The sequence below is a fragment of the Triticum aestivum genome, chromosome 6A (assembly GCF_018294505.1).
Source record: "Triticum aestivum cultivar Chinese Spring chromosome 6A, IWGSC CS RefSeq v2.1, whole genome shotgun sequence".
Classification (NCBI taxonomy): Eukaryota; Viridiplantae; Streptophyta; class Magnoliopsida; order Poales; family Poaceae; genus Triticum; species Triticum aestivum.
The window spans coordinates 71,867,902-71,885,244 of NC_057809.1; the positions used below are offsets into that span (position 1 = coordinate 71,867,902).

Sequence of the window (17,343 nt, forward strand, 5' to 3'; positions counted from 1 at the left end):
GAGCCATCAGGAATCAGGATAGAAGCATCATACTCTAGAGATGCCTGATGTGCATACTTCAAGACTACATGGATTACCTCATTGGTTGCGCCGTCCTTAGGTGCGTCGTCTGGAGAGGTTTATTTTTCATGTGTTTTGTTGACCATGCCGCCAACAGGAGGCATGTCGTAATTTCGCTTCTATCGGAGATGATCCGCCTGCATCTGGACCAAGAAGGCCGCAAGTTTTTGGTGGAACACCTCGTACTCTTCACCCGCTCCTACATTCTGGACCAGCCGACAGATCAAGGTCTGGGGTCAAGCCTTGGCCTTCGCCCAAGCTATCTCCTTACCAAGGCCAAGTGGTTCCTCAAGATTGCGCGCAAGCAAATCATGTGCCTCTATGTTCGTCTCAACAGGCTGGACGGTGGCGATATACAAAGCTTGGTCGGGACCATGCTCAACTACCTTAACCTCTGCTTCTGAACAAGAATGGGTGCAAGTATTTTCATTGCTTTAATCGTCCTCATGATCCCATCTTCAATTGTTCTAGTCGAGGCGACATAGACTCACTGCTCGCGGATGCACATGTGCTTCTGTCTACCCCGCCTCCAGCAACGGGACCCATTGTAGTGATCAACTTCACCGATCTGGTGGAGGTGCTTCATCCTTCGGGACCCATGATAACGCAAGTACCTTGCTATCCTGCATGTGCGCGTGAGACAAGAGCTCCTGCTCACCGTCTGGAACTGTTTGCTTAAAGAGCAATTTTAAGATAGTCCCTCAAAAAAGCTCGTACCTAATTATTAGGGAGTGTCCATTCTTTCTAGGGCGCTACTACAAATCATCCGGCTGACGCTACCCAATTTTAAACCTCCTCGTGAGCCGTTAGATGAGGCTTTGCGCAGCCGTCCATTGTGCCAGCTAGGCCACGTGCACAGCCCAAGAGAAAATTGAATCCTCGTCTCTCCAGTGCAACACCTGTTCACCGCTCGCAGCTCCCATGGCAGCACCTTCGGCGTCCGGCGGCGCTCCATTGCATCACCGGCGAGGGCGACGCTCCATTGCATCTCCGGTGGAGCTTCAACGACCCCTCAACGCTTCATTGCAGCTCCGGTGACTCTTCGTTGCAGCTCCGGTGGTGCCTCATCGACTCCGGCGAAGCTTCAACGAGCCCCCACTGCGCTTCATTGCAACTCCGGCGGTGCTTCATCGACTCCGGCGAAGCTTCAACAACCCCCCGCTGCGCTTCATTGCAGCTCCGGCGACGCTTCGTTGCAACTCCGGCGGTGCATCATTGACTCTGGCGAAGCTTCAACGACCCCCCGCTGCGCTTCATTGTAGCTCCGGCTTCTCTTCGTTTCAGCTCCGGCAGTGCTTCATCAACTCCGGCGAAGCTTCAATGGAGCTCCGCGGCGGCTCCATCGCAGCCCGGGCGGCGCTTCATCAACTCCGGCGAAGCTTCAATGGAGCTCCGCGGCGGCTCCATCGCAGCCCAGGCGGCGCTCCATTGCAGCTCCCGCGGCGCGATAAAGCTTCCAGGGCAACACCGACGCGAGCAGCCGAGCCTCCTCCTTGTGTGCTGCGTTGCATCACCGGCGGCGAGCGGCGCCCGACTCCGGCCTTCGTGCTGCGTTGCAACAGAGCCGCGCGAGCAGCTCAACCTCTCCTCCCGTGTGCTGCGTTGCAGCGCCGGCGAGCGCCGCGTCGAAGCACCGGCATCGACGAGCGTCGCATAGCAACACCGGCAGCACCGTCGAGTCGCAGCGCCGGCAGCAATCAAGTCAACAACGAGGCTGCGTTGCAGCACCGGCTGTTTCGTCAACAAAAATCACCGCGTCACAACGCTGTGGACCTTGAACAACAGCAGGTGAAGCTTGAGAAGCAGACCATGGTGGTCGTGCGAAAACGAAGGGGATCGACTGTTTTTTTAGGAGATAAGGCTACTGGAAACGGGCTTGTGGTGGAAAAGAGACGAAGGGGATCGAGCGCGCTCCAGATGAAAGATGAAGAGATAAGGCCGGCATGTGGGCGAGCCCCTACCAGGACGCGTGGCGCCCGTAGCGGGCGGTTTAAGCCTGAGAAAAATCATCCGGTAGAAAACAAATATTTTCCTTCTTTTTAATCCAAAGGCCTATATTTAATGCGATAATAGGTCATCCATGAAAGAGGTAATAGGTTAGAAAGAAAGGAAAACACGAGAATTGGAAAGGTCGAACTTAATAGCATAAAATAGTTATTTTATTTCTATCATATGGAGAGCATTCAAATAAAGTAAATTATTTTATTTCTAATTATCATGATTGATGCCATTTTTTGCGGGGTGATCGATACCATTTAATGCCACGATTTACAGGGAAACATTGTGAGGTCGCGAAGAACAATTCCGGATCCTCCTCAGAGCCAATATCATGATGATGGCCAAACATGGATCTTGTTTCAATCTCATTGAACATATAAACCCTGAAGAACTCATAGGCACAACGAAGCCAGCCACGCCACCTTTAAATTGCTGCTGCCACCGCCTGTAATTTTCGTTCCCCACTGAGGGCATCTTAGTAATTTCACGTACAAATTTTCGTTCCCCACCGAGGGCATCTTAGTAATTTCACGTACAAACACGTACAGAGCATAAAAGTCACCCGCTGCGATGGAGAAACCTGGCCGTCGCCCGCCCCCGCGCGAGAGCGACCTAACCCGCGTCCCCCCCGCCTCCTCTCCTGCCGCCGCCACCTCCTCCCCGCGACCCCCGCCTCCTCCCCTGCTGCCGCCACCTCCTGGGCCTCGCCCTCACCCTCTCCCCGCGACCCCCGCCTCCTCCCCTGATGCCGCATCCAGGGCCTCGCCCCCAGTCCTCCTTCTCTGCCATCACCGATTCGGCGGAGCTCGTGGTCGACCGGCGGTGAGCATGGCCTCGATCTGGAGAAGGAGAGGCCAGGAGTGTGGCCTCGATCTGGAGAAGGGGAGCAGCCTCGCAAATCTTCAGCCCTCTCAGTCAGGTACGTGCCTCGTTTGCATTTCTTTGTTCTTAATTAGCCCATTTTTGCTATGATTCTTGGATGTGTCGTCGAATATGAACATGAGCAGTTAATTATGCGCACGTTGTAAAATATACTCATGGCCCTTGAAACAACTAACTATTTCAGGAGGACATTCAACTCATGGCAGATATGGGATTGGATGCCTACAAATTCTCAATTGCATGGTCTCGGATTATCCCAAGTATGCATTATCAGTACAAATTTTGTGCGCCCCTTAATAATTTGACTGATAGCTCCAATTATGGAGAATTAAATCAACATATATATCAGCACACTAATAGTAATAGCCTTGTGTGTTTTGCTTGATGTCCAGATGGCACCGGTGAGGTCAACCAGGCAGGCATCGACCACTACAACAAGGTCATTGATGCACTCCTAGCAAAAGGTGAACTTTTGTACACTCTAAAGATCAAAACATTGTTGACCAGTGTTGAAGTTTTATCGAAAATAACTGTTAAATCCAAATTAGTTATGAGCTCACTAACAATGTGAACTAGAATTATCATTTTTCCAGGGATTGAGCCATATGTTACCCTCTACCACTGGGACCTTTCCCAGGCCCTGGAAGACAAGTACAGTGGGCTGCTTGACAGGCAGATAATGTATGTACCGTAGGCACCTTGATTTGGAGCAACTTTTCTTGGGTCCTGCAATGGTGGTCAAACAACCAAAACATGCAAATTATAGATGCAGCAACGACTGCGCGGCGTATGCAGAGACGTGTTTCAAGGCGTCTGGGGACAGGGTGAAGCATTGGATCACCTTCAACGAGCCACACACTGGCGGTGCAGGGCTACGACAGTGGGATCCACGCGTCGGGTGGCTGCTCTGTGCTCCGCCACCTCTACTGCAAACAAGGGAGCTCCGGCACTGAGCCCTACATTGTCACTCACAACATGATCCTCGCTCATGCCACGGTTTCAGACTTCTACAGGAAGAAGTACAAGGTCGGTCAGAAGTCGGAACATCCTATATATTGGTTTAGTTCAGGTTTTGCTCTTTGAAAATTGATGTGGTTTTCCCTTGGGCCTGAAGTTGCAATATAGTTTGAAATGAACAATAAACGATTGAGTTTCTGTGCATTAATATTATGCAGGCAGAGCAGAATGCAGAGGTGGGGATGTTGTTGGATGTGATATGGTACGAGCCTGTCTCAAACTCCACATCTGATGTTGAGTCCGCTAAGAGAGCACAAGAGTTCCAGTTGGGATGGTCAGTGAGCCTCACTCACTAACTCCATTGACTATTTTCTACTAATTAATCTAATCATGGATGGATTGCCAACAACAGAATTACAGAATTAGCCTGGCAGTTTTGTATATTATTTGATTGCAGTGACAATAAAGAAGTTTTCTTTGTCTACCATCAAGGAATAATAATTCATTCTTTAATCTTATGTGTTCCTTGTGAATTAACTATTTGAGTTGGCGTTTATGCCATTTCTGATATGACATCATTTCTTAATTTCTTAGAAGATGATGGTTCTTCTTCTCCTATTTGATGTTGCCGTCAGGGAGTCAGATTACCTAGATAATCCATTCGTGACATCTTCTTGCGTTCATGGAAGAGTTGGTACTTTTTTGCCCTTTCTCTGCAATACTTGGCTACTATCTGCAGTTTTTTGTATCAACCAAGGGATTGAGTGAAACTCTCCTGTGTCATAGTCTGAGTGTTTTAGACTTTAGTGGTAACTGACTTTTGATGTTAATTGCTAATCAGATGGTAATATACTAATGTAAATAGTGACTGTTGATTTAAATAGTGACCATTGCTAATTAGTTTCAGATGTCTTAAGCTTTGCTCTAGCCTACAACATGATTGTAGCTAACACCCTCTTTAGAAAGAGAGAATCACATCTGGTGACTTTTAGTAGTGGCCAACACTCTAGCCAGATTAATTTCATCCTCTCGAGAAGAGAAGATAGGCGTGCGTGCCTAGACTGTAAGGTGATACCTGGGGAGAGTGTTGTACCCCAGCATAAGCTGGTGGTTGCTGACTTCCGCTTTCGGATTCGTGTCCAGCGGGATAAGCGTGCCAAGGTCGCTAGAACGAAGTGGTGGAAGCTCAAGGGGGAGGTAGCTTAGGTGTTCAAGAAGAGGGTATTTAAGGAGGGCCCTTGGGAGGAAGGAGGGGATGCGGACAATGTGTGGATGAAGATGGCGACTTGCATTCGTAAGGTGGCCTCGGAGGAGTTTGGAGTGTCCAGGGAAAGGAGAAGCGAAGATAAGGATACCTGGTGGTGGAATGATGATGTCCAGAAGGCGCTTAAAGAGAAGAAAGATTGCTTCAGACGCCTATACCTAGATAGGAGTGCAGACAACATAGAGAAGTACAAGATGGCGAAGAAGGCCGCAAAGCGAGCTGTTGGTGAAGCAAGGGGTCGGGCATATGAGGACCTCTACCAACGGTTAGGCACGAAGGAAGGTGAAAGGGACATCTATAAGATGGCTAAGATCCGGGAGAGGAAGACGAGGGATATTGGCCAAGTCAAATGCATCAAGGATGGAGCAGGCCAACTCTTGGTGAAGGACGAAGAGATTAAGCATAGATGGCGGGAGTACTTCGACAAGCTGTTCAATGGGGAGAATGAGAGTTCTACCATTGAACTGAATGACTCCTTTGATGAGACCAGCATGCGTTTTGTGCGGCGCATCCAGGAGTCTGAGGTGAAGGAGGCTTTAAAAAGGATGAAAGGAGGCAAGGCGATGGGCCCTGATTGTATCCCCATTGAGGTGTGGAAAGGTCTCGGGGACATAGCGATACTATGGCTAACCAAGCTTTTCAACCTCATTTTTCGAGCAAACAAGATGCCAGAAGAATGGAGACGGAGTATATTAGTACCAATCTTCAAGAACAAGGGGGATGTTCAGAGTTGTACTAATTACCGTGGAATTAAGCTGATGAGCCATACAATGAAGCTATGGGAGAGAGTCATTGAGCACCGCTTAAGAAGAATGACAAGCGTGACCAAAAATCAGTTTGGTTTCATGCCTGGGAGGTCGACCATGGAAGCCATTTTCTTGGTACGACAACTTATGGAGAGATATAGGGAGCATAAGAAGGACTTGCATATGGTGTTCATTGACTTGGAGAAGGCCTATGATAAGATATCGCGGAATGTCATGTGGTGGGCCTTGGAGAAACACAAAGTCCCAGCAAAGTACATTACCCTCATCAAGGACATGTACAATAATGTTGTGACAAGTGTTCGAACAAGTGATGTCGACACCGATGACTTCCCGATTAAGATAGGACTGCATCAGGGGTCAGCTTTGAGCCCTTATCTTTTTGCATTGGTGATGGATGAGGTCACAAGGGGTATACAAGGAGATATCCCATGGTGTATGCTCTTTGCGGATGATGTGGTGCTAGTTGACGATAGTCGGACGGGGGTAAATAGGAAGTTAGAGTTATGGAGACAAACCTTGGAATCGAAAGGGTTTAGGCTTAGTAGAACTAAAACCGAGTACATGATGTGCGGTTTCAGTACTACTAGCTGTGAGGAGGAGGAGGTTAGCCTTGATGGCCAGGTGGTACCTCGGAAGGACACATTTCGGTATTTGGGGTCAATGTTGCAGGAGGGTGGGGGTATTGATGAAGATGTGAACCATTGAATCAAAGCCGGATGGATGAAGTGGCGCCAAGCTTCTGGCATTCTCTGTGACAAGAGAGTGCCACAAAAGCTAAAAGGCAAGTTCTACAGGACGGCGGTTCGACCCGCAATGTTGTATGGCGCGGAGTGTTGGCCGACTAAAAGGCGACATGTTCAACAGTTAGGTGTGGCGGAGATGCGTATGTTGAGATGGATGTGTGGCCACACGAGGAAGGATCGAGTCCGGAATGATGATATACGAGATAGAGTTGGGGTAGCACCAATTGAGGAGAAGCTTGTCCAACATCGTTTGAGATGGTTTGGGCATATTCAGCGCAGGCCTCCAGAAGCTCCAGTGCATAGCGGACGGCTAAAGCGTGCGGAGAATGTCAAGAGAGGGCGGGGTCGACCGATTTTGACATGGGAGGAGTCCGTTAAGAGAGACCTGAAGGATTGGAGTATCGACAAAGAGCTAGCTATGGACAGGGGTGCGTGGAAGCTTGCTATCCATGTGCCAGAGCCATGAGTTGGTTGCGAGATCTTATGGGTTTCACCTCTAGCCTACCCCAACTTGCTTGGGACTAAAGGCTTTGTTGTTGTTGTTGTTGTTGTTGTTGTTGCTAATTAGTTTCAGAGTTGGCTGTTGATGTGAAGTGACTCATTTTTAATACTGTTGACTATTTTAGATTCAATACTGTTTCGGAGTTTTCATCGGCTGACTGTTTCAGAGTTGGTTCTTATCAAATTAATTATCAGATAGCGAATGTTGATGTCAATAGTGGCTGACTGAGTGTACCTCCTAATATGTTAATTGGTAAAAAAGTAATATAGTAATGTTAATTCCATATATATATTTTTTGGCTTTATGAATCTAAACAAATGTATACGCTTTGTTGAACATGCAATTTTTGAACCATTGTTATGTACTAAAAAAATGTCAGTTCTATGTAATGTAATGTAGTTTCTTTAGCTTCTGGGTTTGCACAGGGAAACATACTATTTAGGTGATGCTATTGACCGGAACAACACAACCATCATCATAATATGTTACATATTCAGATCACCAAAGTTCTGCTCCCAAAGATTAGTTTTAGTGCACTTTAACTCAATTATTGTCGATACTTGATACCCATCACCGAAAGCACTAGGTAGCATCTGATTAATTTTTATTCAGGTAATTAAATCCAATCATTACGCAGCAATTTATTCCCAATGTTATGAATGCCTATCTTTATAGATATCCTCCTTGCCCGTTTCCTGCTTTATTGAGTACTCATATGCCATTGGTTCATATCCATGTTTGTAAGGTGTTAGTGCTCCATTATCACGGCTTTCTTCAGTTAAATGTGGTTCTAATTCTGGATTCTGCTTGTTGAGTGCCATCATTTTTGTCCAGCCGGGCACATGTAACTGTCAATTCAAGAGCATGGGCGGCGTGGTTTTACTGTGGGTGTTGAGGAGCGGGAAGGGTGAGGAGGACGAAGGTGGGGGGAGGAGCAGCGAGTCAGGTGATGGGTTAGGGCCACCGGTCGAGGGGGAGGGGAGGACGACCACTGCTCGCCACCTCCCTGCCTCGTTTGCTGCATCGTCGCCCTCCTATCCACTGCTCTTTGTCCTCCGCGACACAGCTCCGGCCACAGTAGCTTGTTGCCTCCCGCTTCCTTCCTTGCATGCTAACCACTGCCTCACCAGATTGGTGTTGAACATAATAAGGTATAAGGCCATCCATACTCATTTTCCTTCTTTGTATTTTTTCTTCACTGGTCATGATTGGTTTGAGTATCATCATTTTGTAAATTATATGCAAATGTTAGAACCAGCGCCGATTTTTTAGTCATATGGTAGTGTTGTGGTGAGCTGAGGATAGTATACATCTCATGCTGCACTCTCAAATTCGATCAGTAATTTAGTCAAAGTAATAAATATAACATGAACTACCATAACATAGTTACATTGTTATGTTGAAAATAGCCAAGTTCTTGCTGGGTAGAGCATGAACTACTAGGGGACGGTGCCTGTCGGGTGTTGCAGAGGGATTTCTTCTGGAGCTCGGCGTGGTGCCCTTTTGTGATTTGTTTTCTTTTGTGCTGCTTGAAGTGGTACTCTAACATTTAACTTTGTTATGAAATTACAAGTTAGTTACTTTCAAGTCAAGTATACATATTAACTAAAGCACATCTGAATGTTATTTTATCTTACTTGGCATAATAGTGGCGGTAGTTCTGAAGCCTACCCAAACATGAATCAGTATGGTAATTCTAACAAGTGGTGCTCTAATATTCACTTATTCAGTTGTGTTCTGGAATGGCCTCTTTCTGCTTCCTATTGTAAGCTTTCGTTTGTTTCGATTGTCTACTGTTTTCTTCCTTCTGTATTTTCTTTCTTTCTTTGGTGCTGGCGGCCAAATCCAGAGGCTAATTTGTTTCCTTTCAAGGAGGAAGTAATATATGAGTTTTCTTTTCACTTCTTTGCTATTGCTTAAATACAATCTCTTGTTTATCAACAAAGGAATCAACTGAGATTCGCTTTTGTTCTGCAAATGGGATTCCAATCAAATTTCAGTTTAACATTTTATAGACCAACATTTTTCCTCAAAATATTCTTGGCTACTTTGGTGGTAAGCATACTGAAGGTAGTATTCCATTGTCACTGACATTTTATAGTTAAATATATTTCTAATTAAGTTTCTACAGAAATGTGGTTGTCGAGTAGCATCATTGATTTATTATAAGGTACTTATTGCTGTTAGTGTCCCTTTCTGCATGCTGATGGGATAGTCAATTGGGTTCATCATGATGGATTTTTACGGTACCATAATTGTTGGACGCCCTTTTTTTATCAAGTGGTTATAAATTATGTCAAACCCATGTCTTTACGTGATTTTCTAACATGGAAGTAGTCACTTCCTGGATATCGGAGTATGTACATAGAACTGAATCGTTTATCGCCTCATGTTTTGCTAGAGAAAAATCAAGCACGAGATATGTGTTAGGATGATGGATTTCATATTAGAAAGAAGGATGCAATCTCTGTTTTCAAGGCGTCCCTAAGGCGTCGCCTAGGCGACGCTTAGGTGTCAGGGCGCCCTGCGAGGGCAAGGCGTCCACCTCGCCTTAGGTGGGTGTCTAAGGCGTCCGCCTTAAGCTATAAGGCGTCCGAGGCGTCTGCCTAGGCGTCCGAGGCGTTGCCTTAGTCCATTTTGGACGCCTTAGCTTGCCAGGCAGGCAGGGGAGCTGTTTTAGGCGGGAAACTGGAATCATGTTGGCGCCAACAGGTAAGAGGGGAGAAAGAGAGAGAGAGAGAAACAGCCCCCAATCCACACACTCCTCCCCCTCCTTCTCTTCAGTGGCTCCTCTCCAGCAGATTTGGTTCCTCCTCCTCTCCAGCAGCTCCTCCCCCTCCTCTCCAACGGTTCCTCCTCTCCAGCAGCTCCTCCTCTTCCTCCTGTCCAGCAGCTCCTCCTCCTCTTCCTCCTGTCCAGCAGCTCCTCCTCATCCTCCTGTCCAGCAGCTCCTCCTCTGCAGTACAGCAACAACAAGCAAGAGCAACAGTAAGGTATACCTCCCTCTCCCTTCTCCCACACCCTCCTCTGCTCTCTTTCTTCTTTGCTGGACTGTTTTGTGCTAGCTGGTTGGTGGTTGCTCACTTGTCTCTTATAGTGGTTAGTGCCTTAGTGGCCAGGCATGTGTTAGTGATTAGTTTAATGATAGTGGGGTTAGTGCCTTAGTGGATGCTCCTTGGTTGAATAAAATAATGCATGCTGTTGGCCTGTTGGGTGGATTAGAATAAAGGCTAGTTGAATACTGATGCATGATGTGTTGTGCTCAACAATGGGTTAGTTTAATGACTAGTTGAATGCTGATTAGTTTAATGGCTAGTTGATTGTCGCTGTTTGCTACATCTGCATGAGTAGAGTAGTTTAGTTGCTGCCACAACAGCCTTTTCATATGCCATGGCAGCCCTTTTATCAGTTATGCTAATATTCCTTTGTGTTTGGTTGTTTGCTGCAGGTAGTAGAAGTGTAGCACCATGGATGGAAATGCAGCAGCTGATGGGGGTGAGCCACCTACGATCCAATGAAAGATCCAACAAGGAAGCCACAACGGTCAAATGATCCGGGATGGAACTATGGATATTGGTCTGAGCCTCCAAATCGGGATCTTGTTGTGTGCGCTCTTTGTGGTAAGATAATTTCTGGAGGGATCAAGAGGCATAAAGAGCATCTTGCGGGCGTCGGGGGAGATGCAATTGGTTGTCCTAAGGCCACCACACAATTGAGGAGAGAAATGGGAACATATTTGGAGCAAAATAGGAGGATCAAGGGAGTAGTAGATGTAGATGATGTTCAGGAGGTTGTGGAGGTGAGTTCAGTTGGAGCAAACATTGCCTCTAAAAGGCCAAGCTCAGGGACAGCAGCCAAACAGAATAAGAAAGTGTTTATCACCAACATGCAAGGTAAAAAGAAGTCTGTTTCTGTTGTGTCTGCCGCCAATAGTTCCAAGCCAATTGTTGCCATGCTACGAAGAACACCCGAGGATCTTGTAGATGAAAGACGCTCTGGGTGTTCTCAAAGCACCATGGAGTCCAGCACAAAGACTCCAGAAGAGAGGCAGTATGTCAATATGCAGTGGGCATTGTTCTTTTACGAGTGTGGCATTCCATTCAACGCTGCAAGTAGTAGGCAGTTTGAGGTTGCAATTGAAGCCTCTTGTCAATATGGGTCAGGTTACAAGCCTCCTAGTGCACATGAGCTGAGAGAGAAATTGCTTAATGATTGTGTGAAGGAAACAGGACTTTTGAGGAGGCAACACGAGGCAGCATGGAAAAAATATGGATGCACACTCATGTCGGATGGCTGGTCGGATAAAAGAGGACGCCATTTGATTAACTTCCTTGTTAATAGTCCAGAGGGCACTTTCTTCTTGGAGTCGGTTGATGCCTCAAGTGTATGTCATGATGGTGATATGATAGCTGATTTGCTTGAGAAGAGAATTCTGGATGTTGGAAAAGAGAATGTGGTACAAGTTATCACCGATAATGGTGCTAATTACAAGAAAGCTGGCCACCTTCTAATGGAGAGGATGCCTACTCTATATTGGAGCCCGTGTGCATGTCATTGCTTGGACCTAATGTTGGAAGATATAGGAAAGTTGAAGGCATTTAAGAAGCCTATTGCAGGGGCTAGACGTGTCACAACTTTCATCTATAGACATGGAAGACTTCTTAGTCTAATGAGGAAGGCCACGGGTGGGGATCTTGTGAGACCAGCAGCCACTCGTTTTGCCACAGCCATCCTCACACTTAGGAGTTTGGTCAAGAACAAGGCTGCATTGAGGAGTTTATTTACATCTGAAGAATGGGTTGGAAACAAGTTAGCAAAAACACAAGTTGGCTTGAATGTGCAAGAGATTATACTTTCAACGGAGTGGTGGAGCGCAATTGAGGACTGCCTTAGAGCTTCAACTCCACTTCTTAGAGTTCTTAGAGTAGCAGATGGTGATGAGAAGCCTGCCATGCCAGAGATTAAAGCACTTATGATTTATGCAAAGGAGAGGATCAATCTAGGTTTCCCTCAACAAAACAAGCAACCATTGCTCAAGAAGATCTTGGCCATTGTTGATAAGCGTTGGGAGAATCAAATGGATCATCCATTGTATGGGGCTGCTCTATTTTTGAACCCAGGAAAGTTCTTTCCTATTGTAAGCAGAAATGATGATGCCTTAGTTGGGGAGCTTAGGAGCTGCTTTAATGATGTGCTTGCAAAAATGGTACCGGATGCCAATGTTCGAAAAAAGATTGATCAACAATCTGTGCTCTATGAGCAACAGCGAGAAAGCTTTTCTAATCCATTGGCACTCGAGACCATGAGCACAAGAAACCCTCGTAAGTCATATTAAATGCATCATGTTAATTTCAGCATGTTAATTCCAGTTCCAGCAATGTAATTTCTGTACAAACTCTTAATATGTGTCAGTTTTTATCATTTTAGTTGATTGGTGGAGTTCATTTGGTGGTCGGGCCATTGACCTACAAAGGTTTGCAAAGCGCATTGTTAGTCTTTGTGCTTCATCATCTGGTTGTGAGAGGAATTGGAGCACGTTTGAATTTGTAAGTCAACTAGTAAAGCAGTATTTGTGTTTGTTCAATGATGATTTCAGCAAGTTATTTACTTATTTCACTTGTTGTTTCTACTTTGTAGATCCATACAAAGAAAAGGAACAGATTACAATGGAAAAGGTTGAATGATCTTGTCTTTGTTTCATACAACCGGAAGAATATGCAACGGTTTCAAAAGAGGCGTGAGAAGGTGGGCGAGAATAGCTTTGAGGCTTTGGTCATTGAGGATTTTGATTGGGGCAATGAGTGGGTGGACCCATCACTATCACAACCTCAAGGTGCTCGAGGTTGTCCTGAAGACAATCAAGACATTACATGGGAGGATGTTGATGTGGCTATTGGTGCATCTTCAAACCTTCGAGGCCGCAATCTGCATAGGACAGCAACTACACTTCGTAGGGGCCAGACAAATGTCCGTCTGCACTACGCACGCAAGAGACCTACTACAACACGACCTATAATTCCTGAAGAAGATGAGGTAGAGGAGGACTTGGAGCAAGAGCAACACTCAAGTATGCCCAATGCGGAGGGGGAGGATTCAGACTACGTTGAGGATGATGATGATGTGAGCAATGACGATCAAGAGCCAACTAATGTTGACCAAGATGGTGAAGACAACACCAATGCCAATGAGTTTGATGATGATGACTTTTGATTGAGACTTTGAGAGTGGAGAGACATGAGAGAGCTGAGCTGGCCACCTTTATCCCTTTTGCTATGCTGGAATTATCTATTATTCTGTTTGTCTTATGTGGAATTATCTATTATTCTGTTTGTCTTATGTGGACCATTGCAGATTGCAGTTGCACTCATACTTGCTATCTTTCTTTCCACTTTTGTTTGCTGCCTCACTTTTATTTTTTATTTTTTGTGGAATGTGCACTGGTAAGTGATACATTATTCTAACATATTTGTTCATGACTTCATGTTGATGTAGAATTCTGTTGGGGAGAAAAGCAAGTGCAAAGAGGATGGGGGCTCTACAACAATCAGTTGCAAGGTGTGTATGGCTGTATGCCTACCAAATTCTACTTAATTCTGTTGCTTACAAGTCTCTAAGGCGTCGCCTCGCCTTATGCCTCAGCGCTTAGGCAGTGAGGCGCCCCCCCAGCGCCTCGCCTCGCCTTACCGCCTTAAAAACATAGGATGCAATATATGAGCACTTGGAATGCAGTAGACATATGTTTATAGTAGTGTAATTGTAGGATTCCTGATTTGTGGTGCATAGACCACCAGGATTAGTTAATTTTTGTAGTTCCTGTATTTTATTTCTTACTACATTTTTCTGGGTCGTTTCAAAATTTCTGCTCTACACAGAATCTTAAGTTTGGGTATGCACACAGGTCCTAATAATAATGAGCTGTTTAGTGCAATGCATGTGGGCTGGTTACTTCTTTTATTTTCTTTTTTACGTTGTATGTTCTTGGAGGTCCCCTTTTCTCTCTTCTGTTGATCAAGTTTTCTTCTTCTTTCTTCTGCTTATCAGGGTTTCTTCCTTTCCTTTTTTTCTGGAAGTTGCATTTATTGTGTGACCTATGTATTGTCATTATTCTTGCTTCATTGATCGTGTTTATATTCTGGGTTTGGCCCGACGTTGTGTTTTCGTTTGCCTCATGACATTCATATTTTGTGGTTGCGTGTGTACCATGGTGTGCTTTGCCTGCTTTTTCATGCTTGTGTGAATTGACCATGGTCCGTTCTTGTTGGGGTAAAGCCTGAACTGCCGGGTACACTTTGTTTATTGCCCTTATTCTGGTTCTATCAGTGGAGATCCTTGTTTTCAAATAGCAGGGATAGAGGGACAGAAAAGATATATTTGTCGCGGCGCTGCAAGTGTTGCCCCCCTCCTCCCCAAGGGCAAGGTGAAGAAAGGTGCCTATGTGGTTTTTCTGCAGCTCGCAGCGAGGATTGCTGTGTTCAACCTGCACAAGAATGCCAAGAAGTCCTTCTCGGAGACGTAAGCCACGGCGCATGTTTCTGCCATGATTTCCTTCGGTTGGATTTCATGGATTTAGGTGTTGAAAAATTATGGGTTGTGGATGCAGGATTAAGGACATGTATCTGCACTACAACGAGAGATTTGGGCTGCTTCTTTGTGGCTTCCAAACTTGAAATGTTTGTTTGGAAGTTAGTTTAGTTTTTTGTTGTGGATTCACAGCTTCTCACATGTACCATCCTCTTAGACCTTTAGATTTTCAAAGAAACTAAATGAAGATATGGTGGTATGGTCTCAATAGTACAACTTAAAGCCTTACATGCTTTATATTTTCTCTGAAATTTGCTCTTGAAGAATCATGTATATATATTAGGTCCGGTGAGAAAAGGCGGCTTCCAAGCAGAGGATGTGGTAATGTTGGCCACATTTGGTTTTTGACTTGAGTGTCTAAATATTCTCATAATACTTGGTTCCCTCTCGGTCTTTGCGCCATTGACGTAACGAGTCATCTAGTGGATTGAAAGGACAAAAAAGGAAAAACAATCCGAGATTAAAAGCTAGGGCCATGAAGAAAGGACTCTCGAGTTTTTGCGCCCCCAAAAAAAGGACTCTCGAGTAAGCGATTCCAATGGGGTGTTGATCTAGTAGAGGATTTTCCGAGGGAGAGATCAATCTGGTCGTTGACGGCTTGCTGCCCACTTGTGTTAAGCATGTTGGGAGTAGCAAATGAAATATTGCACCGTAGAGGCCCAAGTGAGCAGCAAGCCGTCAACGACTCTGAAGATATTTTATTCTATTTGATTAGGGCACTTAGAGCATGTACAATGGTGCTATCTTATGAGTGCCACATATAATAAATGCTGAGGTGGAGGAGAAAGAAATCACAAAAGAATGTTGGTCTTCTTTTATTTTAAGAGATGATCTCTTAGTACAATATGTCTCGCCATATTTTTAGGAATAACTAGTTATTGAATATAAGACTAAGATATATACAAAAAATCACTTTGGCACATGGGAGTATATGAACCTGCCATTGAAAAATGTATTTCAAAATGTTAAAAAATTCCAAACACAAATTTGACGCGTACATCTCAACATTGTATGTGCACACGCAAGGTTTCGTGAAAACCCGACATTTATACGTCTCATGAAAAGCGTTTTTTAACACTAAATTTTGTCTTATTTACATTGACACAAACGTTGTCGGTTTTCCGCAAAACGAGTCTCTGTGCACGTAGAATGTCAAAATGTTGTCGGGAATCATTTTGTTTGAATTTTGTGGCAATTAAAAAAAACACATTTTAAAAACCAGAAGCATATGCCACATACTTTTTTGTTATTTTTAAATTACATGCAAAACTTAAGATAAGACTGTCGTATCATTGTACATGCCCGTATCTTATTAATATGTTGTTGTTAGGAGGAGAATTTACTTTGATTTAGTTGGCAACGAAGCACTGTTCTGCAGTTAAGTGATGAAAAATGATAAATGTGTAAAGAAAAAAATGTTGACTATATATTAAAAAATGTTAAACTTGTATATGAAAAATACTAATCAAGCATTTGAAAAATATGAAATATGTATATAAAAAAATGTTCAGTGTGTTTTAGAAAAAAGTTAAACTTGTATTCGGAAAATGTTAATCAAGGATTTAAAAAATGTTAAACGTGTATAGAAAAAATGTTGACTGTGTATTAAAAATATTAATCAAGCATTTGAAAAAAATGTAAAATAGAAAATGTTGAACTTGTATTCAAAAATGTTAATCAAGTGTTGAAATAAAAATGAAATGTGTATTGAAAAAATGTTGACGTATATTAAAAAATGTTAATCTGGCATTTTAAAATGTTAATCAAACATTTGAAAATTATTAGTCATATGTAGAAAAAATGTTCACCATGCATCTAAATAAATTTTAATCCTGTAACTAAATATTATTAATAGTTTAAGAGAAATTTATGTTAGATATATTAAAAAATGTATACAGAAAAACCATAAAAACCCAACAGAAAATATAAGAAAAACCAATGAAAACGAGAAAAACAGAAACAAAACCGAAGAAAAATGAAGGAAAAAAAAGGAAGAAGCTAGTGAAAAACAAAAGGAAACAAGGAAAAGCTAAAAAAACAATGAAAGGAAAACAAACTGTAAAAATAGAGAAATAACGCCAAGCAAAACCGGTGAATAAACTACAAGAAAAAACCCCCAGGGAAAGTAGGAAACGGGCTCTTTTCTTTAACAAGGTCACGACCTACTATTTTAAGACGAGCTGGACGACCCAGTGGCAAGCAGCGCTGCACTGCAACCAGGAGATCCCGGGTCAATTCCCACGCGCTCCTTTTTCTCTAGTCTATTTCATTTAAGTATACACAAATGGGCCTGCCTGCAACTCTCCACGCTTCAAGCGAGACCGAAGGAACACTCGCTATAAGCGAGGTATAGCCTTTACATTCCACCTCGCTATAAGCCTACCTTAGGCGCGCCCCAAACCATCCCCTAGCCCAACAACCAAAACACAGCCGAAAAAACGCTTATCTACAAAAAAAGCTAAGAAAACAAGCAGCCGCCGCGAACGAAAGCTCATATTCCCCGACCCATGCGGTCAGCCTATTTGGGGGGGGGGGGGGGGGGGGGGGGGGGGGTGGCCCTATTTCGTCACCATTAAAAAAAGCTGGGAT

The 17,343-nt window shown here is 44.4% G+C and overlaps 1 protein-coding gene and 1 pseudogene across 1 annotated transcript; both read left to right on the forward strand.

Moving 5' to 3' along the window:
* The first annotated feature begins 1,380 nt into the window (after nt 1-1,380).
* Nucleotides 1,381-14,981, forward strand: LOC123129453 (uncharacterized; annotated as a pseudogene).
* LOC123132112 (uncharacterized) lies at nt 9,987-13,602 on the forward strand. Its single transcript, XM_044551869.1, has 4 exons — nt 9,987-10,166; nt 10,622-12,494; nt 12,601-12,719; nt 12,811-13,602. Exons 2-4 carry the CDS (start codon nt 10,688-10,690, stop codon nt 13,381-13,383), a joined length of 2,499 nt encoding a protein of 832 aa, XP_044407804.1. The 5' UTR covers nt 9,987-10,166; nt 10,622-10,687; the 3' UTR covers nt 13,384-13,602.
* Nucleotides 14,982-17,343: the final 2,362 nt, after the last annotated feature.